This window comes from Daphnia carinata, chromosome 1, assembly GCF_022539665.2.
Source record: "Daphnia carinata strain CSIRO-1 chromosome 1, CSIRO_AGI_Dcar_HiC_V3, whole genome shotgun sequence".
Taxonomy (NCBI): domain Eukaryota; kingdom Metazoa; phylum Arthropoda; class Branchiopoda; order Diplostraca; family Daphniidae; genus Daphnia; species Daphnia carinata.
Window position 1 is genome coordinate 2,428,639 of NC_081331.1, and position 24,457 is coordinate 2,453,095.

At 39.4% G+C, this 24,457-nt stretch overlaps 7 protein-coding genes across 9 annotated transcripts; 4 read left to right on the top strand and 3 right to left on the bottom strand.

Annotated features, from left to right (window-relative positions):
• Positions 1 to 953: 953 nt before the first annotated feature.
• On the bottom strand, positions 954 to 21,590 carry LOC130691794 (CWF19-like protein 2). 2 transcript variants are annotated; one of them, XM_059494322.1, is made up of 8 exons: positions 21,587 to 21,590; positions 2,596 to 3,046; positions 2,257 to 2,532; positions 1,962 to 2,198; positions 1,745 to 1,900; positions 1,530 to 1,685; positions 1,287 to 1,469; positions 954 to 1,230 (listed from the first exon to the last, which is right to left on the bottom strand). In XM_059494322.1, the coding sequence occupies exons 2-8, from the start codon at positions 2,749 to 2,751 to the stop codon at positions 1,090 to 1,092; spliced, it is 1,305 nt and encodes a 434-aa protein (XP_059350305.1). In that variant the 5' UTR covers positions 2,752 to 3,046; positions 21,587 to 21,590; the 3' UTR covers positions 954 to 1,089. The 2 variants fall into 2 exon arrangements, with proteins under 2 accessions (XP_059350305.1, XP_057370765.1); XM_057514782.2 differs by lacking the exon at positions 21,587 to 21,590 and adding an exon at positions 3,559 to 3,740 and having other exon boundaries at positions 2,596 to 3,489.
• LOC130692034 (replication protein A 32 kDa subunit-like) lies at positions 3,981 to 5,567 on the top strand. The gene is made up of 8 exons (XM_057515097.2): positions 3,981 to 4,124; positions 4,193 to 4,272; positions 4,379 to 4,480; positions 4,629 to 4,742; positions 4,802 to 4,993; positions 5,045 to 5,188; positions 5,253 to 5,332; positions 5,389 to 5,567. The coding sequence occupies exons 1-8, from the start codon at positions 4,106 to 4,108 to the stop codon at positions 5,468 to 5,470; spliced, it is 813 nt and encodes a 270-aa protein (XP_057371080.1). The 5' UTR covers positions 3,981 to 4,105; the 3' UTR covers positions 5,471 to 5,567.
• On the bottom strand, positions 4,484 to 9,307 carry LOC130692017 (sodium-coupled monocarboxylate transporter 1-like). Of its 2 annotated transcripts, XR_009420614.1 has the most exons (17): positions 8,463 to 9,307; positions 8,248 to 8,407; positions 8,116 to 8,181; positions 7,971 to 8,022; positions 7,837 to 7,904; positions 7,625 to 7,779; positions 7,526 to 7,556; positions 7,345 to 7,454; positions 7,168 to 7,276; positions 7,016 to 7,088; positions 6,913 to 6,949; positions 6,661 to 6,841; positions 6,508 to 6,594; positions 6,251 to 6,432; positions 6,025 to 6,192; positions 5,705 to 5,946; positions 4,484 to 5,629 (listed from the first exon to the last, which is right to left on the bottom strand). XR_009420614.1 is itself a non-coding variant. In XM_059494338.1 (16 exons), the coding sequence occupies exons 1-16, from the start codon at positions 8,666 to 8,668 to the stop codon at positions 5,814 to 5,816; spliced, it is 1,818 nt and encodes a 605-aa protein (XP_059350321.1). In that variant the 5' UTR covers positions 8,669 to 9,307; the 3' UTR covers positions 5,615 to 5,813. The 2 variants fall into 2 exon arrangements, 1 of the variants encoding a protein (XP_059350321.1); XM_059494338.1 differs by having other exon boundaries at positions 5,615 to 5,946.
• Positions 9,446 to 13,726, bottom strand: LOC130692018 (sodium-coupled monocarboxylate transporter 1-like). Its single transcript, XM_057515076.1, has 17 exons — positions 13,585 to 13,726; positions 13,327 to 13,529; positions 12,084 to 12,408; positions 11,851 to 12,010; positions 11,707 to 11,772; positions 11,581 to 11,632; positions 11,434 to 11,501; positions 11,204 to 11,358; positions 11,106 to 11,136; positions 10,934 to 11,043; positions 10,745 to 10,853; positions 10,575 to 10,684; positions 10,330 to 10,510; positions 10,183 to 10,269; positions 9,951 to 10,123; positions 9,703 to 9,883; positions 9,446 to 9,614 (listed from the first exon to the last, which is right to left on the bottom strand). The coding sequence occupies exons 3-17, from the start codon at positions 12,275 to 12,277 to the stop codon at positions 9,561 to 9,563; spliced, it is 1,731 nt and encodes a 576-aa protein (XP_057371059.1). The 5' UTR covers positions 12,278 to 12,408; positions 13,327 to 13,529; positions 13,585 to 13,726; the 3' UTR covers positions 9,446 to 9,560.
• LOC130692037 (uncharacterized) lies at positions 13,630 to 14,501 on the top strand. Its single transcript, XM_057515099.2, has 2 exons — positions 13,630 to 14,069; positions 14,163 to 14,501. Exons 1-2 carry the CDS (start codon positions 13,630 to 13,632, stop codon positions 14,368 to 14,370), a joined length of 648 nt encoding a protein of 215 aa, XP_057371082.1. The 3' UTR covers positions 14,371 to 14,501.
• LOC130692038 (uncharacterized) lies at positions 17,128 to 18,099 on the top strand. Its single transcript, XM_057515100.2, has 2 exons — positions 17,128 to 17,633; positions 17,730 to 18,099. Exons 1-2 carry the CDS (start codon positions 17,227 to 17,229, stop codon positions 17,953 to 17,955), a joined length of 633 nt encoding a protein of 210 aa, XP_057371083.1. The 5' UTR covers positions 17,128 to 17,226; the 3' UTR covers positions 17,956 to 18,099.
• LOC130692025 (beta-1,3-galactosyltransferase 5-like) lies at positions 20,582 to 24,418 on the top strand. Its single transcript, XM_057515084.2, has 2 exons — positions 20,582 to 20,743; positions 23,218 to 24,418. The coding sequence occupies exons 1-2, from the start codon at positions 20,714 to 20,716 to the stop codon at positions 24,298 to 24,300; spliced, it is 1,113 nt and encodes a 370-aa protein (XP_057371067.1). The 5' UTR covers positions 20,582 to 20,713; the 3' UTR covers positions 24,301 to 24,418.
• Positions 24,419 to 24,457: the final 39 nt, after the last annotated feature.

The following is a 24,457-nucleotide window of genomic DNA, read 5'->3' on the forward strand; positions in this document are numbered from 1 at the left end:
TAATGATATTATTTTTTAATAGGAAAAAATTTTAAGCCCGACAAAATAAGTCCGACTTTCGGTTTTTTTCGCTTAATTCAAAAAGTAGAAGCCCAATATAAAAATATACCACATTTTCGTGATCAGCGATCAATTTTGTACCGGAAAAATGTATTTTTAATGAAATCTAGGATTTGAAGAAAATTGAAAAAGTGGGAAGGCTATAGCCTTCTCACTTTTCCCATTTTGGCAAAATTTTAGATTTCGCATTAAATACATGATTTCGATGCAGAATTGAACGGCCATCACGAATATGAGGGTTGTTTTCTCGTGCGACTCATAGCTTTTAAGTAAAACGTCAAAAACGGTGAAGTTGGGTTTCAAAAAATAAGCCCGGCTTAATCAAAATGATGATTATTTCAAAAACGGCTTACTTGACAAGGAAACAAGTGCATTTTTCCGAATCAGCGTTAAAATTGGATTATACTGTGGAATTTTCATCGCATTCCGAGAGAGAGATTTCGATTTTTTCCGATTTTGACTTTAAATACAAAAGTGGGAAAAAGGCTTTTATAAAACGTCAAAAACTCAAAAAATCTCATTAAACGATTTTTCGAAACCATTACTAGCGCGCCAGTACGCTACAGCGCTAGCGTGACACATAAAACTTCTTTGATTATTCAAAAACCATGCTCTACCTAAAAACAAATTTCATTTTTGTGTTCCTTGTTAAATTTGAATCACAATCATATATATTTTAGATTTCGGAAAAATGTATTTTTAATGCTTTAAATACATGGCTTCGATGAAGAATTGGTTCCTTAGGTTCAAAAAATAAGCCCGGCTTAATCAAAATGATGATTATTTCAAAAACGGCTTACTTGACAAGGAAACAAGTGCATTTTTCCGAATCAGCGTTAAAATTGGATTATACTGTGGAATTTTTTCGATTTTTTCCGATTAGGCCATCTAAGTGGTCTCACTATATCCATATATTGTATCTTTCAACCTCATCCTAAGCTGGTAATCAGTGTGGTTCTCGTTATGTAACTCAGTTCATTAACACAATTCAATACGACCAAATTGCGCGGCATCAATTGAAATTTGTCGTTATTTTGAAGACGCTGTGAAATCATACTCTTTCCAGTCTGCAGCAAAATCCAACACTTTCTTTTTCTGCTGCTCAAAGTTTTCTCGACGTGGGCGACGCCATGCCTGTGGCTCAAGGTCCAAAATTCCTCCCAAAATTTCCTTAGAACATCACTGTTTATTAGTCTATTAGTTATTTGACAGTTTTCTTTTAATACCTGTGCAAAGGCAGTAGGAAAGCGTTGTTCATCTTCAATAATATGAGCGAATCCAGATTGCATACCGAAATCTACAAAGAAGTATGACATTCCCTTGGGGACGGCTTTTCTTACGTCTTTGCCTTTCAAATCAATGACTTTTTTATTCATCGCCCACTCGGATTCGCACTCCAATAAGGCTTTCTGCAGACCGTAAACTAAAAATGTTACGGCCTCTAATATGTAGAGAAAAAAAAAATGTACTTTGAAATATATTGGGGCGGTTTCTCCAGCCGATATCGATAGTGGGACACATTCCAATGCCATGTGTGGAAAACGGTTGAGATGCATAGCCGTTTCAAAGAAAATTGCATCAGCTTCCCGTGCTTCGAACATCCTCGTCAAGGCTTTTCGGAACATCTATTTAAAAATTATAGAATGAAACTACTCGTTCAATAAAACTTCCAAATCACTAGAACCTGCATTTCTGCCCAAACATCTTCGTCTAATTGTGTGGAGCAAGTTACGTGAGTGCGAGGAACAATTAAACAGTGACCAAGAACTAATGATTGATGTACAGGCAATGACAGATAGCACTTTTGTCCAATGGCTATAATTAGATGTTTTTGCATCGCCTAAAAGTAAGAGATTATTCAGGAAATTGCCGTGGAAAAAAAACGACACTTCGTTTTATACCTGTGAATCAAGACAAAGGGAGCAGGAATCCAATACTTTTTCTCGTTTTTTGTGCTGAGCTATGGCAGCCTGCCTATCTCGAGCTTCGGCCGCCACGTCATCTACCTCTCTATTTGCTCGGCTTTCAAACATATCATCTAAATCGAAATCATCATTGGTATTTTCCACTCGTTTTCCAGCCAACCGTGAAAACATGGCATCCTGATCTTCAGCCGTCCCCTGCTTTTCTCGTGTATACTAACAGAACATTCTTGAAGTTAAATAGGGTTTTGGTAAACACTTAATTTAACTTTACCATCTGACTGAGAGAATACTTGTCGTCATCGGCAAAATAACGAACTCGTTCACCACTTTGATGGGTCTCAGCCTTCAATTTCTTTCCTTTTCCTTTACTTCCCTGGAAAGAGCTTTCGCCATAACGAGGCGCGGGCAAGGGGTGTTGACCGCCTTTAGCATCTGTCCTTGTCAGAACAGCGATATGCTCTTTGTTGCCTGCTGATCCGTCCTGTTTTCTCTGAGCCATTGTTTCCCTCGCTGACGCTAGTGTCAGTTTAAGGGCTTTCACCAAATCCTAGACAACCAAATTCAGTTAAATAAATAACAAAATCAGACAATGTGATAAAATGCAAACAACCAACTGGCCCATGATTTCGGCTTTAACAATTTTTGCACCAATTGCATTTAATTCCTGTTCGGTCCACGTTTTTTCATGATCTTTTGGCGATAGGCGTTCATTCTTTTCATTTTCGCCTTCCGAAGATGATGAGGATGAAGAGGGCGATGAATCCATGCGGATTTTTGATTTTGCTTCAGTTTTCTTCCATCCCTGCTGTGTTGACGAAAAACGCTTGCTCGCTTGCGAAACTTCATCATCCTCATTCGGTCTTCTAAACCTTTCTTCAACTGTTAACGGTTTTTTAATTCTTTCTGTATGCCTTCTCTCTCGAGATCTTGATCTGGATCTACTTCTACTTCTGCTATTTGTCCTATGTCGGCTGTTCCCAGCAGATTTCTTGTGCTTTTTCTCATCAGAAAAGCTACAAGAAGTACTCGAATTTTCATTTGAAGGGGAGATATTTGCATCACTTTTTTCTGGTGGCAGGCCAGTTCCTCCATTTTTCCAATATGGATTTAGTTCCCTACTTGTCTGTCCGGGTTTCTCCATCATTATTTTTCTGGCCGTTTCTTCTTCCTTGTTCAATGATGTTCTTTTGACAGGTATGCTGCTTTTACTGAAAATCGGAAGCAAAGAAGGAACGCTCATCCATTCATCTCTCTGAAGAGGAGCAGCTTGTGAGGATTCTACTGTCTCTGACACCTTCTCCACCCACTCATCAGAGTCAGATGAATTTTCTTTTTTTTTGTTTTTCTTGCTTTTTTTATTCTTTTTATGTTTTTTGTCTTTTTTACTTTTTTGGGGTTTACTTCCAGATAGTTTCGCATCAAGCTCGGGTAGCATCCATTTATCTTCTCCCTTTAATTTTGCCAATTCTTTACGGGATTTCCTTTTTTCATAATCTTTTTCGGCCTAAAAGAAGTAGGAAGGAAAAAATGCAGACATGAAACAATAAACAGGTAGGATAAACTTTGAAATCACCTTTTCTAGGATTCGCTTTCTCGCGTCGCGTTTCACTTGTCTAATTTCGTTCAAATCATTAGAACTTTCAAAATTTATCGACATTTTAAAAATGGCTAATAATACAATTCCAAGTAAAAATCGATCCGGATCTTATATCTAATACGAAATTAACGCTGAAAATATTTATACCTATAGTTGCGAAAACGTAAACATTCGTTTGGACTTCCGACGGATGGAAAAAAACTAGACATTGCCAACAATTGTATTATTTGACAACTTTTTTCTCTTATACAAGCAATTTAGGAAAATAAAGTTAAAGTAATTGTTTTGAAAATCATTTTTTTTTTAATGTTATGATAACTTGTGAGGAAATAAATAAAATATAACTATTTTTAACATTGTCAACGCCAACAGTGGTTAGAACTTTTCCCGCCGTCTGTCAAGCAACAGAGGTTCATACTTCATAGTTTCATACTTCATAGCAACTACATCGCAATATTGCATGTTCAACGTTATAAACACTTCTTATATAAATTATTACCAACTCCTGCGGGGTTTATAAAAAATGTGGGACCAATCAGGAAGTAAAAGATGATAGTTTTTTTTTTCCTATTTCTGCGTTAAATATGGCGAATTATTCCTTGTACTCCAGGTGAATTTGGAAATCCGATGGCCGGTGGGTTCTTCACTGGAACTCCTGGTGGAGGCCAACCAACTCCTGGAGAAAAGAAGGCATGAAAAAACAAAACTTGTTATCTCTAGCTGTGTTTTCATTGCTCTTGTGTTTATTTTTTGTTATTTGCCTTCTAATTTTTTTTTCTTTTCCCTTATTTTGCAGGGGGGAGCACAACGAGCTCACAATATCATACCAGTTAACATTAAGGATATATTGGATGCAGTTGACGAGAAACTCAAGATCGAGGACACTGAAGCTCATATGGTATTTCTTTGTTTGTAAATCATTATATTGAAAAAAATTTTAACACCAAATAAGTAAAGAATATCAATGTTGAGTAGATTTTACCTGTTTCTACATCTCTAAGACTGTGTCATTTTTGTTTTAACCTGAATTACTGTTGTGGCATTAGGTTACATTTGTAGGCACTGTCGAACAGATTGAGTCTAAGCAGACAAATGTTTCATATACAGTAAGGGATGACACAGGCTCAATTGAAGTCGTCCAATGGATTGAAGGTGAAGGGGTAAGATTTTTTTTTTGCCGGATTATTTACAAAACATTCATGTTTCCTAATTATTACAGAATCCCATGTCACATATTCAAGTTATGGAAGGAAACTTTTGTCGTGTGGTTGGGTCAATTAGGCAAACACATGATCGTCGCCACGTCATGGCCTTCCGCGTTGCGAACCTAACTACTGCAAATGAAATAACGACCCATTTGTTAGAAACGCAATGGGTTCGTATGAAATTGAGGCAAATGAAAAGAAAAATGGTACATGAAACGTGTATGTGTTTTGTGCAAAGATAACATTGTTTGCTGTAGGGCCTAGGGCAACCAATGAACAATTCATCGGTAGGCGGTGCTGGAATGACCGGGCCTTTAGCTTCTTTGTCCAATCCCTCCAGTGCAAGCGGCATCCCAGGGGGATTGTCGAGTTATCAGGCGATGGTTTACACTATTATCCAGGTAGCACTTTTTTTTTTCTTGTCGTGTCTACATTGAATGTTATGGCATGCTTGAATGATTCTAGGCCACAACTGCTGAAACTGGTATGGAAAAGTCCCAGATTTACAACTCTGTGAAAGGGAAAATGGGCCAGCGAGAAGTGGAGTAAGTCTAAAATTTGTACACACGGAGAATTTCTACTAAATAGCTTTCTTTGATAGTGCTGCATTGGAATTTCTGTGCTCCGAAGGGCATATTTACTCTACGGTGGACGAAGATCACTTCAAATCGACAGATAGCTAAACAAAATTCCAAATTACCTTACTTTCATTTTCGTCAATTGTGTCCTTATGTATTCATAGTCGGTATCTACCAGTAAAGGTACGATTTGTGTCGATTATATTGCCTATTGTTGATTGGTAATCTGATTTTTCTTTACGAGACATATCATTCTTCATCAACCTATTTATTTTTTGTCGTTAGGTGAGTCACGTTAAGAAAAGTCAATTCGCACACTTTTTAATTTGAAAACTGTACCTTTGCGGGTAATACGATTTTGACGTAAATATCCAGATTACCTGAAAGCTTCAGTGGGAATTATATTACCACTAGCTTCCCTATTAAACAACTGGTGTTCAAAATGCTGTCAGTTGTTAGGAAAATGAACTTCTATAATTGGGGACAATCTTCTTGGTAGTTCCCACAGCAATGTTCTGGTTCTTTGTCCAACACTCGCCGTAGGATGTAGAGTTGCGATATTTGGTTGCGATGTAGCTTTACTATTTGTTGTTAAACATATAAACTGGTTGAATACCGCTAATACATTTTTTTTTTTTCACGATAAAGGCAGATCTTACTTGGAGCGACGACGTTGAAGCAGACTGCAAAGCAGCTTAGGATTCAATTGGGCAGGGTCTTGCGATCCAGCCAAAAGGCTCACGATAGTTCCCACGATCAAAACGATTGACAGGCTCATCACCGTATACCATAAATAGGAAATTCGTAAGAGCGCAGGCACATCCCCTCTAAACCCAAATACGGAATTGCATTAAAATTCAAAATTTAAGTAATACAAAGTTATACTCTTGTATCAAAAAGTGAACTGTCGACGAATTCACAATGGTTGAATTTGGCGAGTGGCAACCATCTGCGTTAAGTGATTTCATTTGATAGTTCATGACAAGACCGTCTGATTTGGCAATGTGCGTTTTTATTCCCAGCGTCATCATAGTCGCAAATGATAGAGCTATTGCCGTTCCAGCTCCCTTAACGCCAACGAGCCAATCGAAATTATGAAATACGAAGTAGGCCTTTGAACTTTTGGAACTATAAATACTTACAGTCGCATTAGCCCATGGAACAAACATACCCAAGCTGAAGACTCCAAGGATTATTCCTGCCATGGCGCTGACAAAACTCAGAGAAGACTACCATAGTAGTTAAACAAAATATTAGAGCTTTGCAATATTGTTTTTTATGTAAGAAATTCTTACATCCAGGGAGATATGAAGTTTTGAAGTAAACAAAGCCATGCTAAAAATGACGCAGCCGAAGAGAATTACAGCCATTTTGGTGACTAACGATGCCTTACCGTCCCGCATAAGAGGGAAGAAAGGTTTTATGAAGTCTTCTAGTATAACCAACGATAGCGAGTTCAAGTTACTGGAGAGAATACTTCAATCAAAAGAGAAGGTAAAAAAATAGTATGATTTTCTGATGCTTTATGCATTTGTAAATTGTGAAACCTAGCGACTCCACCGACAATTCCTGCAGCGAAGAATCCTGGTCATTACATTTCAGATTATTATTACTATTATCACGCTTTCAAGTATTCCAAAAAAATTTTACCGGGCAAGCCGGGAAAGTTTCCAATAGTTTGAATAACAAACAGAGGGAAGATCTCATCTGAATGCTTAACTATCTACTAGAAAATAGTTTTAGCAGTATGTCGATCTAACAACTATAAATGAAAATTATAATGAAGTAAAAATGTCCCTCACATCAGCCTGAAGAGGATCACAGTCAAAGTAAAAGGCATAAGTTACAAGACCTGTTAAGCAGCACAGGGATGTTATGCCTGCTAGCATTAAAAAGTTAATCCAATGCGATCTAAAAATATAAAGACAAAATACAAATATAGACCGTATAAATTCCTGTCTGAATCGAAACAGTATTACATTACGGCTTTTCGCATCGTTGGCAAAGCTAAGAAGCGTTGAATAAACACTTGGTCCGTGGCGTACATAGCGGTGAACAGAAAAAAACCTCCAATTGTTAAAGACCAGACCTAATTCCAATGGGAGAAATGGACAAAAAATTAGATGTGACGTAAACAACAAAGGTTTGTGATAGTAATACCGTGTGACGGGTTGTAGGATCAAAATCGATGCTGCGAAACGCAAGAAGGCAAACTAAAGAATTGTCATTAACGGCTGGAATTCAGTATCACCAAATTACTTTAAAAATTCAATGCGCGACGAGTTGAAATTGCGCAAAAACACGTTTTCTAGACCATCAACGTCTACAATTCCTTTGACGAGCACAATGATTGCTGATCCGTACATTAGACATAGCTGTACGGTGCTAGTCCAAACAACGGCTTTGATTCCACCCTGGATTATCGTATAAATGTGTAGTTACCTTCTTTTAAAGCGTGGTTAATTACATACGATAGCTGTGTAGAAGATGCACACAGCAAACATGATACTCATCGAAACGTGCTCTTGGAGTCCAGTCACTTCGTAAGAAAAGATTGACAATTAATACTTCCTTAAATGCTACGCACTTTAAAATCTTCATTTACCTCTTTTTAAAGCAAGTGCTGGTCCACTTACCATGACGGTCAAAGAAAAAATCTATTAGAAAAATACATTAGTACAGCCACGTTCCAGTAACGAAATGAAATATACATGAACGACATTCTTGGCATTTTATGGTTAGATAAATACCACTTTAATCACGTAAAGCAGCGCAGCCAGTCTGCGTATGGTATGATTGAAGCGCATTTCAAGATACTGAAAGACAAACAAAACGTGAAATAGATCGCTTGTCAATCGGTTCAATGTTTGAGGGTGTCTTACTTGATGGCTCGAAACAAGTTGAAGCTGGTGATAAATGGGGAAATAGATGTAAAGGGATACCGGAATAGAAAGACCGACGGCAATAATTATCCACCAGTACATCGATCCAGTAAGATATACGTCTGTCGGTACGCTAAATATCGTTGACGCCGAAAGTGAGCTACATGAAAAAGAAGATAAATTAAGGAACAACGAACACAACTGTCAAATACTACCTTGCAGCTAACGACATAGCAATGGGAAATATGCCCATCGTTTTTTTGCCCATAAGATATTCGTTTGTCGAATTGCTTACGCCTCGCCATGCATAATACATGCCAATCACCATGCATAAAAGCAAAGTAAAGACAAAAATCAAGTAATCACCCAACCCGAATATTGCACGCCCCATTTGGAAAGATTCAAATCGATCCATCACCATTGCGCAACGATTAACTTTAAGAAACACAGGTGCACAAACACTACATTAACCGTAACGAAACAATAAATTCCACTGACACTAATGCTGACCGCACTACACCGCGAAGCGCAACACAGTTTTTATTGCGGCCCTACGCCGACAGGCTAACAAACGAATGGCAACTGCATTGGATCTCGTATAAGGTCTACTCGTAAAACCAAATGAGCACGAATTTTAAGTGATCAAAGGAAACTTCATTGAGTCAAATCTTGCAACAATGTGGTTCACCTTGACCATTCCGACTAGAAAGGAGGTTCGTACACATTGGCCCACAAAATTCCTATCCATGTCTCGTTTAGCAAGTTTAGCTCGCCATGGCACTTTGCACCTCCAACGATTCAATAAAACAAAACCTAAAAAACGCGAGTGGTCAGGCAGGTGCGCTTCCCGTGCAAGTCCAATGAATAAAATTAATCGTTTATAGAAGGACAGAGAGATCTAACGGTTTACACAGGGAAGTCACATGCCCATCTTTATTAGAAGTTTACGTTAAACGTACAACGCGAGAATGGAGCCTTTTATAATCATTTCGAACACCAAAAGAGGTACTGAGCACGATTGCTATAACCCGTTATTTTCCCACTGCGCAGTGTAATATTACGTATCGATTCCCTAGATCAACTGCTGCGAAGGGTTTCGCTGGTTTGGCTAACACGTTGTTGAAAAGCATACCATTTGAAAGAACACTTGTAACGTAACCTTCGTTTCCTTTGAAAAATAAAGAAAAGAAAACCCAGATTGTCATTTTAGAAGGTCAACGGTAACGTAGATGAATTGCGGTTGCGTGAAAACTGTTTGGAATTGACCTTCTAGAACACCAAGGTCTTCTGGAAAGGTCAAAACGTATAGGAATTTAGTCTAGTTCAATGTTGTTGGTTTTGTTATTCTGGGGCGAGTCCCCAATCTCCTGAAAAAGGTATAAACGCAAGTATCACATACCAAAAACGAAAAATAGGCTGACTGCAAATTACGGAAAATGAAAATGTAGACCTTACCTTGCGCGATGGAAAGCAATCACTGACTTTGCATAGGAGTTTGGGATCAAGTAGTCGTGGATTTTGTCGCCCTGTCATAAAACTAACTATTGTTCCCAGGATCAAGACGATCAGCATTCCTATCATAGTGTACCACAAGTAGGAAATCCTCCAGATAACAAATGGAGCTTCATCTTCGCTCCTGGCGAAAAGACATACAAGGTGTATGTGAACAATTATGTATCCTCAATCAAAACAATTTCATTTACCCTTTCATTAGTCCTTGGCTTATTGCTGTCCTGGTAGAATTGAACGATGCGCAACTCGCAGTGCTTAAAGTTTTCAATTGATTGTGACCTAATCCACGTGATTTTGCAATCTGCGAACCCACTCCGAGCCACATCATTGCTGCGAAGGAGACTAGCATACCGAATCCAGCGCCCTTAACAAAACAAGTAATTGATCAATAGCGTATAGAACTTTCAATTAAAACTTACTTACAATAGCGTTGGCCGATGGCACGAACATACCCAAGGTAAAGACGCCAATCATTGCTCCATTAACAGCTCCATTAAAACTGAGAGTGGCCTATGGGATTAGGAGCGTCAGTAATATTATATTTTTGAAGAGAATGTTGATTGAAGTTACGTCTAAGATGGTCTTGACTTGCGCAACGAGAAGAACCATTCCCAAGTTTATGCAGCCGAAAAGGATCGCTATTCCTTTTGTTACTTTTGTGGCGGTTTGGTCTTCGATGGATGGATAAAAAGGCCGAATAAAATCCTCCAAAACTATGAGCGCCACAGAATTCAAACCACTTGACAAGGAACTATCAAAGGTGAAATCGACATTGAAATCGTAAAAAAATTTAACATTTATAGAGAATTGAATACCTTAACGCGCCTGAAAAAACACCTGCGACAAAGAGACCTGGCAAACCCGGCAAATTTCCAACCGTATCCATGACAAATAAAGGCACAACCTGATCGGCTTTCTCTATAACCTGTTTACTATTTCTTTTAGTGGAACACTTAAATGAAAGCTATTAAATTTCTGCACTCACTTTTGAAGTTAAAGGGTCGCAATCAAAATATTTGGCGTATACAACGGTGCCACCAAAACAGGCAAGGCCGACGATTCCTGCTGCTGCAACTAAATTCCACCACATGGATCTGTAAACAAAAGACGAGAAAAAGGATTGATGACCAACAAAGACATTATACCATTATAACTACAATAACGACTACTGTACATTTGCGCTCTGCGTAACGTTGGCATCGCTAAGAAACGCTGGACGATGGACTGGTCGACTCCATAAAAGGAGGTCCAATAAAAAAAGCCTCCAATTACCACAGACCAAATCTTCACGGAAAATGAATCATTTAATTAAAGGCCATTACCTGACAAGAAAAAGAATATATTACCGTGTGGCGAGTAGTAGGATCGAAATCAACACTGTAATATCCGAAACCAATAAGCGTAAATATCATTGAATGAAACTAGGGCACTTTTGTTTCAATACTTAAAAAATTCCACACGTGACGAATCAAGGTTGCGCTGCCAAACCGTTCCGAGACCTCCTACATCGTAAATTCCTTTAACAATGACGGTGATAAAAGAACCATACATGACAAAGATTTGCAGTGTATCTGTCCAGACAACTGCTTTAATGCCACCCTATAAAAGACATAAAATTTCATGATTTTTTAAAAACAGAACTCGTTAATGGTACATAAACGGGAATAACTATACGAGCGCAGTGTAGAACGTACAGACACCTAGCATAATGCCAACGGAAAGGTACACATTGATTCCTGTTACTATATTTACGAAGAGAATGGATAAAAGGAATTGTTCACTGAGTTTTGGCCCAATTGAATGCTAATAGCGTTTTAATACCTTGTTTCAATGCCAACGATGGTGCGTACACTACAATGGCCATGTAAAACAGCTATTGTAAACAAGGATTAAATAAAATGAAACCTCAGAATTACTGTTTATCTAGACTTGCATTGAATCAATTACTTGTTTAATGATGTAAAGGACGGAAGCGATACGCCGCACAATGTGGTTGAATCGTAGTTCCAGATACTGTCGATTTCCAGATTGCGAAATAAATATAACGTTTTTTTTATATGCAAATTAATGTAAAGCATGAAGCGTGCAAACCTGATTAGCTGAAACGATCTGAAGGCGATGGAAAACGGATAGGTAGAGATAACCGGTAGCTGGTGTACAAAGAAACATGGCCAACGGCATCCAGGAATACATTGTACCTGTCAAATAGATGTCCGCTGGGGTGCCTAATAACGTCGTACCTGAAATGGAACTGTTTGGAAAAACAATATCACCGCATAAGACGAAATGGTAATTTTTAATAGACATAAATGTTTAACTACAACCTCGCAGCCAGAGACATTGCGATCGGAAAGATGCCCATGCTTCTTCCTCCCATTAAATATTCGGAGGTTGAATTACCACTCCGCCAAGCATGATAGACGCCAATCAGTAAGGACACTAACAAAGTTAAAGCGAAGAGTAAATAATCCACCCAACCAAACAGCAATTGATGGCGTGAAAGCGTCGAATCGTCCATATTTGAAGATGATTAAGGAAGGCACGTTGCGGACGGTTGAATGGTAGTAGTGAGACTGCTGAACCTGTAACCCACATTGAAGCTGTTTCCACGCTGTAGTTGATGCCCTTTGGCACTCTTCACAATCTGATCTCTGTAGTACAAAAAAAAAAAAAAAAAAAAAACAAAACAAAAAAAACAAAAAAAATACAATTTAAACAGTTAAAGTTGTAACGCGAGATGAGACAAGAGGGATGTTTCTATGCTCTCGCATAAATAAAACTTCCGTCCGGTTTGTGTACTTCTTTTAGTGGAATAGATAGACAGCTTAGATTTTACTCACTGTATAGAAGAGCTTTACTTAATCTTGACCTAGTTTATGATCAATGAAGAAGGCAAAATCACATAAAATTCGATATTTCCTTATTGGATGAATGCCAACTAGTTTAGTGACGTAGAAAGCCATACAAATTTTTGTCGTAAAATGTCAGAATTTTAAATCGTAAAAACTTCATTCCTTCACTTTTCGCTATGAAATTCTTTAAGCTTAAATTATATAAATAAAAAAAAAGAATGCTGCAGCATGTTCAATAAATCAAATTCAAACGTTATCAAATAAGGACATGCGTTACAATCGGGTTCTTTGTCAAAATCCGCCGTTTTTCGATAGCCAACGGCGCATACCGGACCTTTACGGCACGCAAAAACAAAAAGAATTTGTGGAACGCATCTGATCGTCATCAAGAATTATGGCGCAGGCGTTCGCGCAATGCGCCTGGAATACATTATGTATGAAGAGTGTTGTATCTTCTACAATCTTTAAACAAAGAAAAGCAGAAACCTACACGTAGGATTTAAGCTGGAATTTCTTTTTTGAATGAGAAGTGGCTTACATGTGCAAAATAAAAATTCTTCCTCTTGCCCAGCTGTTTTCTTTTTACTGCCAATCAAATGCTGTTTGATGACACGCAATTTTAGGTTGAATTGAACGTGTCTAGCGCTTTCTACGGGTATTATAACTTCCGCATTTCTCAAATTAAAAAATAAGAATATCGGGTAATAGAACTCACCTCTCGGTTGGATTGGTTTCTGCATTCGTGGTTACATCATCGACGTCAACATATCAACTTTGGGGTTCGCGCATGCTGCATAACTAGTCCATCACTCCCAAATTACAAGGGGAAATTCGTCGTTGTGGCGTGAAAAGAAACTTGGCGAAGAGTTGTGTAACAAATGATTTAACTAGTGCGGCCGCCCACTCTGCACTCGAAATCTAAAAATAGATAAATAAAGTTTCTGCAAGCACATTAACATCAGTCAATTCTTACCTCCAAGTCGATACGAACTTCGGCTGTAGTAGGAGGATAAACAGAATGCAGCTTAAATCTTATGCATTTTGTGGATTATTTTTGTTTTCTGTTATTTTCCAAAATTACTCTGCCGACGGCCAGCAACAAGACAGTAGCAAACTCGATTCTAATGAACATCATCGTTCACCCAGGTCGATTTTCCTCGTTAAAAAGGTAGTTGTGGCTGGCGCTATTGGACTTCTCGCTGGTCTTGTGATTGGCCACAAGAAAGCTAGAGAGAAAAATCACATCCAAGCTTGGAATGTTCACAACTACAGAAAGAGATCCGTCGGTGACGTTAACGAAGATAATGATACTAATCCTGATTACAACGATTCCGAGTTGCTTCGAGTTGCAAAGATTTTCGATCAACTCGGTTGTGGTGGCCGTCTCGTCTGCGAACTGCACCAGCAAAAGCAAGAGGACCTTAATGACACTGGGCTCAAAATCGTCCAGCTGTTTGGGTAACTTAAATTAATTTTTAGAATATGCTGTACAGTTGATTGTTGACTTACTGTACATCACTTGTTTCAAAAGAATGTCTTTCTTTCTGACAGTGACAAACAACCACCGACTGTTGATCAATTGAAGACCGAACAGAAAGCCGTTTTACAATATGCGGCCTTCGTCGGAGCAACTTTTCCCAAGGATTTGAAAATCTGTTCACGTTTGTTTCCACGTTGTCCGATCGCCGAGCAGGCACTATCACATGCCTTCAGCAATGCAAATGTACGTCCTCAGGTTGCTGAAAAGCGTTTAGCATAATAGCTTTAAGCTTCGGAAAGCGCCAACGTTTGTTGAAAATGCATTTCAACGATATTTCGTTACGAAACCAAACCTAAGATTAATATAATATATTACGATAATAATTCCTAATGATTGCCTGCGGCATTTAAATACAAATTCACCTCATATTGGTTATCGGAATCCTTACCAAATTGGTATTGCCTCATTATTTTGAATAATTATGCTGGTTGGGCTGGTAGGACATTCGACTGTTCAATGCGGCGGGCGGAAATCCTGCAGTTATAGAATTTGAATCAATCAAATGTTATCACAAGTGAAATTGACATTTTTTTTTTGTATCATCATGTTAAAAGTTTCTTTTTCCCTTTTGCTGAGTACCGCAATTGCAGATTAAACAAATTTGTCCAACATAAACTTATTCCTGGCGCCCGTATACATAGCATAGAAATACACATTTGACCGCCGCCAAATGCTTTCTAGATCAAAAAGAGAAGCGGTTCCAATACAAAGAGCAGCGATTCTTCCTCCAAACTAGTTTTCGTCTTTAAACATTTTTTTTTTTCCTAGGCAAAACTCAAGGGAATAATCGAATTCATGAGAATCTAAAGACGCAATAAAAAAGACTAGTTTAATGTAAAAGAGTCGTGTGCATTCAAGTGAATCACATTTAAATTTTGTGGTTGACAAAGCATATTTAATCCTTAAAAAAAATAAATTCTCGAATGACCGATTTCCTTTTGAGCAAAACCGTGAAAGTGTGAAACGCTGTTTCACTAGTTTCCATGTTGGCTAGAAAAAGGCGTAGCCAATTTTTACTATGCAAATTTTAAGCCCTTTTATCATTTCCATACTGTTCGAAAATAGAAGAAAAATCGAGGAGCGTTTTGGCCACGCAAGACACTTGAAAAAAAGAAAAGACAATTTGCATACGAGGATTGCACCCGAAAAAGGAAGCAAAAGTTCGAAATAGCCAGAAGCGATTTGGCGGTACCGAATCAAAGTGTGATGTTCACCATGGTACCTATTAACGAACTTTCATTCATGAAGTAATCAACAACCTGCAAATTGTTGTGAGTTGCATGACTCTGTAATGTATCGCAAGTAAAAATTTGTAGAGCTGCAAGTTTACGGTGACGCCCTGTGTGTGGGGTTGCGTGCAACGTAAATTACCCGAATGGATTTCAAAAATGAGATACGGGAATTTCAAGTGTTTTTTTGGCAGCACAGTCTAATAGGTACCCTGGGGAAAAATAAAATCACGTAATTCAAGGTGGAACACGTAGGACGGCACAGCGAATCAGAATAATTTTTTTTTTTTAAATCATCATTTGGTTTCAACCTGAGGGCTTCTGTTACTTCTGGGTGAATAATTTCGAGTGACGTTTCGTCCTATCTGTTCACTAAGAAAAAAGAAAAAAAAACAGCTGTGTCGCATTTCACAAAAACGGAGAAAAAGCTTTTTAAAGTCCGCCAGAGATGAGACAATTATCAGACTGAAGGTTTAAATGGAAAAAAAAAGCATCGTGATACAGAAAAGGTTATTCACGCATATTTTCGTCTTCCTTTTTTTTTTTTTTTTAAGATAAAGAAGTTCACGACTAAAATGTTTTCTTAAGCGATTATATAGGCAGAATGATTTTTAAGCGACGCAATCAAAATGGAGGCAAGTTGCGTTTTGTTCCACGACCTGTTGGCTCTTTAAAATGAGCGTGGCCAATAGGTGACCGATTTTGTGGAAGATCGGACTCTGCGTCGTATTGGAACGCAGTTTTCTCGGCCGCATTCACCGATTTCTCTTTTAACTTTCGAAATCAAACGGCCTCGTTAGATGCCGTTAAGAAAAAGGTCGCGCCCAGCATCCGATAAGCCTTCATTTTTCTCAACGGAATTTATCGAGCATCAACATTTTCTGATGGGAAAAAAAAAAATGTTCCAGCCCGCATCGACATTAGATGCGAATAGCGACGTGATGGAAAGAATGAAAAAGTAATAACGACGCCGTTATTTACGGTGCTGACCATTTTGAAGAGGAAAGAGTTTAAACGATGTAAGCGTTCGGAAATTCCAAGGCCGTGACGCACCCAAATGGGAAATGCGTTTGATATTACGTGCAAAATGCATACAAAAGAACGTAATGAGATCAATGCCAAATACAAACAGCAAGGGTTCCAAAATGGCCAGTGTTCATCTTTGGCTATTTAACAGGATCGTCCTTGCGAGCTGACAAAATTACGCATCGCAGAATGACGAAGAATTGCACTATGAGCTCATCAAAATGCCATTTTTGGATTCTTAAAAAAACTGCCGTGTCATACCTTTTTCACTCTTAATTGAAATATCTCGGCATTGCGGGGTGTATGACTCGGTTTAAATTAACACGCAAGGGCATCCGAGTAAAAACCGCGAGTGTGACAATAATTGAATTACGCCGAACGAGAGTTATTTGACCAAATCGGTAAACAAGAATTTTGAAAAAAGAAAAAGACAAAAATACGCCGTGAAAATGTAGCTTTCGCTGGCCTAAAGTGATTTTCAAGTACTTCGCCTACGGTGCGTCCCTCTTAGCGGTGCGCGTTATTATCGTAACTCACATTATGGACAATCGCGGTGAATCACGCAAGGTCGCCAAAAAGCCCAAGTTACGCGCCTGACTATCTGGCACAAGATCACCCTTGTGAGGATTAATTCTGCACTCCGAAGAGGATTAAAAAAAAAAAAAAAAATAAAAATAAAATTTGGACAAGGTCTTGAGCTTATATAAAGAGACCCCACAAAGTTCCAGCAGATAGCACACGCTTTCGATTTCTTGTCAACTCTGGTGCTCATTCGATAAACCTCTGCCAGACATTCCACATTCGCCGAGAAAATATCGTCATGTTAAACTCACGGTTTACCTGGTATTTGGTACTGCTCGTTTCCGTTCATCTGTTCGTCAACGTGCAAAATAGCGATGCCGCCGAAGAGCACCAGAGTGGTCACCGTGTTGTCCGCCAACTCAATTCCCGCACCAGGTTATTACTCGGAGCAGCAGGATTGGCTGCCTTGGCTGGATCAGTTGGTCTAGTCACTGGCTTGGTTATTGGTAATCGCCATAGCCGACAGCACGATGGTTTCCGCGTAAAACGATCCGAACTGGGATTCGAAATTGACGAAGCCATGGTTCTCGAAGTCGCCGCCATGGACGAGTCCGGCTGTGGCGCTCGCCTTCTCTGTGAATTACATCAAGAAGAACCTAGTCAATTAAATGGAACAATCTCACGCAGACTCGTTCAGATTTTTGAGTAAGCGACTCATTTCACCTGAACAGCTACCGTTAAAAATGAAATACTAAATGTGTTTAGAACAAAAAAATGTAATGTCTTCATTTCTTACCCTAGCGGCCAACAAGCACCCAACTTTGATCAGCTGCGGACAGAGCCGAAAGCAGCTTTTCAATACGCTGCCTTTGTTGGGGCCAAGTCAGCCAAGAATTTGAAAATTTGTGCCCACGTCTTCGATCACTGCCCTTTCAGCGCCAAAATCATTCTTGAAGTCCTGAACATCAAATCCGCGGGATTCGTCCCTGGACAAAGAGAAACAGCGGCAACAGAAGAAAATGATTAGAATATTTATTGACATCTAACTTAAATATCATATCAATCGGATTTATCGTGCTATCATCAGTATTAATCATATCATAACGTTCTCTAGTGCACTGAATGTATCGCAATACGCTTAAGTTAATAGAAGCCATGCTCATAAATAAAAGCGAATATTAAAAAAAACAAAAACGGATAGAAGTTGATTCCTTTCTTTAATTGTGATGAAGACATGTATACTCTCTCAACTGTAAAAAGTAAAAATAAAAAAAACTTTGTGCAATCAACCGTCAGCACTCTTCTAGTAGAATGAGTCTTATCCCCTAATTGAAAAGAAAGGGAAAGAACAACAACCCTGTGGAACGACTTGTGAGTTTACAACCACACTCATATAATGCCTAATTGATCCTATAAATAACGACAAACAATGCAGCTGCTGCTGAGAGGGGGGGGGGGGGGCTAGCTTGATGATGAAGCCTTTTATAAACAATGCGTAGATGACACTCATAAAATGATAATTCCTCTTCTAGCAAACATAATGTACGTATACGTGTTGCGCCGACAAGACACAAATGGCAGAAGGAGGGGGGAGGAAAGAAAAAATGTGAAGTGGCGAGTCAAATGACTCAAACACACACAACACAAGTTTGAAGGTTATTCGTAGACCGGATGTTCTTATTCCGTCTGCCATTTCCGTGTAATGTCTAACTAAAGCCGTCCTCATCTAACGAGTATACGTAATGACGGAAATGAGCTCATACCTGTGATATGCCGACGAGTTGATTCTTTCCACCGTACTATTTCGCTTGTTGGTATTGCCATCTGAATATGATGCGGGCATGTTTTTTTTTGTGTGTGTCTGTGTGTGTGGAAATAGGAGCCGTTCTGTTATGCCCCGTGATTTGTAAAGGGTCGCACATGAATCTCAGGTTCCCGTTGTTACATGCAATCCATCTGAAGCAAACAAGAAAACAAAATAGAAATGAACGGTTGACTGGGAAAATAGAAAAGAGACAATTTTGTGCGGGAAAGAAAAAAAACATACGGGCGTCAAAGGAGACAGTAAACGCAGAGTCGGTCACGGTTTCGTGATCGGGGCAATCTCTGCTGAAAAGAGCAGCATTTGTCTCCATCACCGGTAGTCTGTTCAATGTTCATCACGGTCCGTCACTTTTTTTCACGAAAATTCGTCCGCCGTTGTTTACCGTTAGCTTTCTCGTTTTCTCCTTTGCAATTCAAATAGAAGAATTTACAGGGAGAAAAAGAAAAACCAAGGGGCAAATCTCAGTAAATCATATGCAATTTCACACAGGGATGAAAATTTGAAAAAAAAAAAAAAAAAAAAAAAAAAGAAAATTACAACTTTCCCACTGAAGTAGTTTTTAACTTTGCACCAGTTTCTGATCGATGGTTAACGGCTAAAGGAAAAGTTAATTTATGGCAAGGGCTTTTTACCTTGTGAATCTCCGAGATTTTCCTCTTCTCCTCGGATTGGCCGCAGTGATTCTTTGTCATTAGTAGTAAACCGAGCGTGGACGGATGAACCGTTAAAAGTCAGGCCAAACTGAGATTTCCGAAAACCGTTAAGGCCTACCGTTCCATTCATAATCCAGGTAATTTATCTAGAGAGGGCGGAAAAATAGATACTGTTTAGTCGATGTCAATCCCGTAGACAGCCAAAATCAGTCACTGTGCAACAGCTAAGAATGGTTCTGATAATCAGTTAGGCGCATAACGGTGACGACCGTTAAATATACGGAAAGCGCATCCACAGCGAAAGAAAGGAAAGCAAATCTGATAGCCGTTTATGTTAACGAAGGAAAGGCAACTCATTTTTCTCCCCTCCGTGTCTAGCAAGCCATCTTTCTGGCGTTTAAAAATTATAATTGCTGACAAGTAAACCTTCGTTCACTAATTATAAGCTCTTTCCTGACGGCAGCTTGCTAAAAAAAAAAAAAAATATTATATATATAGAGTTTAACCTGACGGTTAATTACTTACTCCGGGTTTACGCAAGGATTTCGTTATTCATCGATTGAACAGCGGAAAAGACCCTTTTTTTGTCTGACATTTAACTCAGGTAGAATACTATCTCACCATCTATAGACGACACGAAGATGGTTGGAAATGTACACGTCCTAACTCGGCCTTGCTGTCCCATAAATTTAGTCATAAAAAGAACGCGTTCCCACCGAGAAAAATAAAAAAAAAAAAAACTCTCCAACAAAACTTTGTTTTCGCTTTAAAAGAAACAACATTTTGTTGTCTAATAAAGTAAGTGTTTATATATATTTTTTTTTTTACATTTCTTGGTTCGATCGTTTGGAATTCCTCAGGCGGCCGTACGATAACAGCTTTGTTTGTGTTCAGTTTTTTTTTTTTTGCTTCATCACATATTCATATGAAAATGTGAGACGCAGCGTCCCGTAGATCATCCATAGGGATGCCGATCGAGAAGCAGTTAATCTTTTCACAGGACCCCACTGACAAGTTCACGTTAAAATAAAAAGAAAAAAATACACGCCCAAGACTTCCCCCCTTTAAAGGATACTGAGTCTAACCCTGCCAAGTACTGTTGATCAAGCTAAGAGAAGCCCCGCCTTTCCAGAAAAAAAACCCAGCTCCAAGTATTAAAGCAGAAGAGTCGAAAGGTGCGGGGCTCAGTTGGGCGCCATCCGCCAGTGAACATAGTACGGAAACACGAGAGACGAGAAAAGTTGAACTAAAAGCTCACGACAATGTTTCAAAAGTACCAACGCACAAAAAAACATGGATATTAACGCATGGAGTACTTAACAAAACCCGCAAAAATGGTGAGCTGTCTATTTTGTTTTTTCTCCCCTTATACATCCCGTCCTAACTTATTTTTGAAAAAAAAAAAAAAGGAATATGTCGCCCACCGACCAGCGTTCAGTTCTGCTCGATTTAGTTTTTGGCTCGGTCGTCGGTTTGGTCGATAGCAGGTGCGCGCCGCATCTCGCATTGGGGTTCAATTAGTTTTCATCGTTCGATTGGGTACACGGTGCGTTAAGCCACCACGAAGAAACTGCGTTTGCCATACAAATAAAATAATTTTCTACTTAAAAAAAAAAAAAAATGTGTCTTTTCCCGATCATTAAATCCTCTCGAAGAAACAAGAAGAAGAAGAAGAAGAAAAAACAAAGTATCGGGAGTATGGTTGGTCGTTTGGCCGCACGCGCGCCTACAAAAACCTGTTGCCGTTGAGCCGACGTAGCGTGAAGTTACGGCTTGTCGTGAATTGCTTGTAAAAATAAAGGGAAGTTTGTTCAAACTCCAAAAGTCATCAAAATGTAAAGATACAAAGGGTTGTCTCGCTTGTGCAAGTTTCCGGTTTCTAAATTCATCTACACACAAAAAGAAATAGACGAGCAAATGAGTTTGCAGAATGAAATTAGTTCTCACAGCTAACCCGGGAATCGTGTAGGCAAAAGGACAAAGTTCAATACCAGAACCTCTTAGTTTTTTTTTTTTCTTCACCTGTGTGCACTTTGACGCCAGGGAATATCAGACGATTTTCTTTTGTTTGGAAGTCTAATAACAGTTGGAGTCTTTTTTTTTTTTTTTTTTTTTTTTTTTTTTTGAACGCCGCCCTTTGCTCGACGATCTTCACTTGATTGCCGTGCACGACCTTAGACTTTCTTTCGGGGCGTGTACTTTTCGTTCAGGAACCGAAAGACGGAGGGAAAGAAAAAGAAAAAAAAAAACCAAGAACATTTTCTTGCCCTCACGTTATTGTGTAGATCAGAGTAAACTAGGCAACCCGTAGAAGCCCAACACGATAGAACAACATCTACCTTTGCGTAGTGTTTAAGAATGGCGTGACCCGCTGATTATCTCCAGAGCATTTACGTTTTTTTTTTCTTTTCTTTCCTTACGCTATTCACTTTTCCTCTTTTGCACGAATATTTTTGTTTTCCTTCCACCCCCATCATTTTTGTTGTCCTGACATTTAGAGGGAAATTTCGTTTTGATCTTCGTATGGTTGTAATATGAAACGTTCGCCGTCAATTTTTCTCACGGAGGTAAAACGCCGACAGAACGGTGTAGCTCAAAGTTCGTGTAACGCGTAAATTAGTGAAAATGAGCATGCATCACAGCAAAAAAAAAAAAAAAATGGGGGGGGGGGGAGGGAATATGTGTGCCCGAGGCAGTAAGGAAAAGAAGCCGCCACTGGTATTTGAAATGGCATACAGTCATTGATCATTGGGAACGGACACCTGGCAGGGCAAAACAAAAACAAACGACGCGGGTGCCTCTTTTTCGTTTGTTTATATAGGCGAAAAATAAACAAAAAACAAAAAAAAAAGAGAACAGGTTTATGCCGTTCGTTTATCAGAATTGATTACTGGAAGGAGATCTATATAAACGGGATTCAAGCGTCGGAGTACGCATAAATTTCTACCGCCCGGTCTCTTTGTTGTTGCTTGTTAGTATACATTTCTTTCCTTTTTTTTTTTTGGCTGTTAAAAGATTCCCTCATTACGAAGCTACGGTTTTTTTTTTTGCATGCGTGACTTTCCTTTGCACTGCGGCGAACTTTATTAAGGACAACCTTGCTCTGTCTTTTTTTTTCTTCTTCTTCTTATCAAGAGCAGTATAACCAACATAGAAGTTTAATGGCTCAGATGGAAACACCTAACTTTCAGACCTCTCCGACTTCATGGCTCCTCTCTTCGAGGGTTTTAAAGTCATCCTCGCAGCATCTGATTACATAAAGTCAGTTTTTTTTTCTTCATCTCTCGCACTCTCAACGGGATATCTTATAAACTGACCATGCGTGAAACCCTTTCGGCAAAAACGAAGGAAAAAGCGAAAATACAAACAAGAATTCCAACAAAGGGAGAATGTTACAATTCCTTTGTAAACGCACTACGCCGGGGGACTGTGAATTGTAGGAGCCTATCATTTAAAATTTGCTTCGTAAATTGTTCACTTCGTTCGCAGATGAAAGGGAAAGAAAACAAAAAAAAAAAAAAGCGAGATGAAAAGGGCGCCATAGTCGTGTGGAGCTTGTCAGCTGCCGTCGCCAACTAGCACTAACACGAGAAAGAATGACGCGACAGGCATTTCTGAATCATTCGTCAACAGTTTCTTGCCCTTGTCGTAAGAAAAAATTTAGAATCGCTGAAACGCTTTTGCGACTCGATAGCACATGTGTGTGGCATTCAACAGATGTAGTCGATGAAAAGAAAATTGTTTGTTAAAATTACCTTGAATACAACATTTTCATGTTTCTTTTTTTTTTTCGTCTGAAAAAAACAAACAGAAGCAGTTGGACGGCTGTTGGTGGACTCCAGTTGGAACGAGTCTTCCTTTGACGAACCCTGTGACGCAATCTCGTAGCGGCGGTACAACCATCCAGTTAATTGCTGCCTTCCTTCTACTGGTCACTGTTGGTCTTTGTTTCGTCGGTCGGACAACTACCCCGACAGAAGCATCCACGACTGCTGCTCTATTGCAAACGAAGGGACTGTTAGATATCCGTCAATTTGATTATCGACTCAACAGTCCTCAGATATGTGCTCATGTTACCGTGCAGCCTTTCTTCCTGGCGCTGATCCACTCGAAGGCCAATCATTTTCGGCAGCGACAGGTCATCCGTCAAACGTGGGCCTCTCAACGCGATCTCATCCGTCACGTCTTCCTGATCGGCCTAGCCGATCAAACGGGACTAGAAGGCACGATGGATGTCCAAAGCCTCCTGGAATCTGAAAATGCAAAATACAATGACTTGGTGCAGGGCGAGTTTATCGATCATTATCGAAATTTGACTTACAAAAACTTGATGGGCCTCAAATGGGTAGGCCAGTATTGTCCGTCGGTGCGTTTTGTTCTCAAAAGTGACGATGACGCTTTCATCGATGTCGTCCAGTTGAAAAAGTTCATCGAGCGAACTTGGCCTAGTGGTCCATCCGCTGAAACTTTGATCTGCAATGTCCACGAAGACGCTCCCGTGCAACGTTCAGGTAAATGGGCCGTCAGTCACGAAGAATATCCTTCAAAAACATATCCGGCTTTCTGTTCCGGCCTTGCTTACGTCATGCGACCTGAGCTGGCCAACAAATTGTTTCGTTCGGCCAATAAGGTTCCGGCTTTGTGGGTAGACGATGTCTACGTGACGGGACTATTGGCCGCTAGTGTCAACGTGCGACATTTCTACCTGAACCTGCGTTTCACGCACCAGCAAGAGGACGTCGTCCAGTGGCTGGACAGCAATCCTCCCATTTCAAACCCCCTTCCTTTCATCGTCTCCGAGCTGGACACGAGCCGACCTGAATGGCCTAGACTGGCCCACCGGTTATGGAATAGAACTCGTTCTAGTTCAGATGACGAAGACAGTGATTCCTGAAAGACGGATCAAGTGATTTAATACGTATCCTTCAATTCAAAATGTGCCATACACAATTCAACCCGCAAGAATGTCAATAATAATACACTTTTAGTATGCGTCCGATCGTCAAAGTGGAGTTTCTTAGATTCATTTTCTTTTCTTTTTTTGTGTGTGT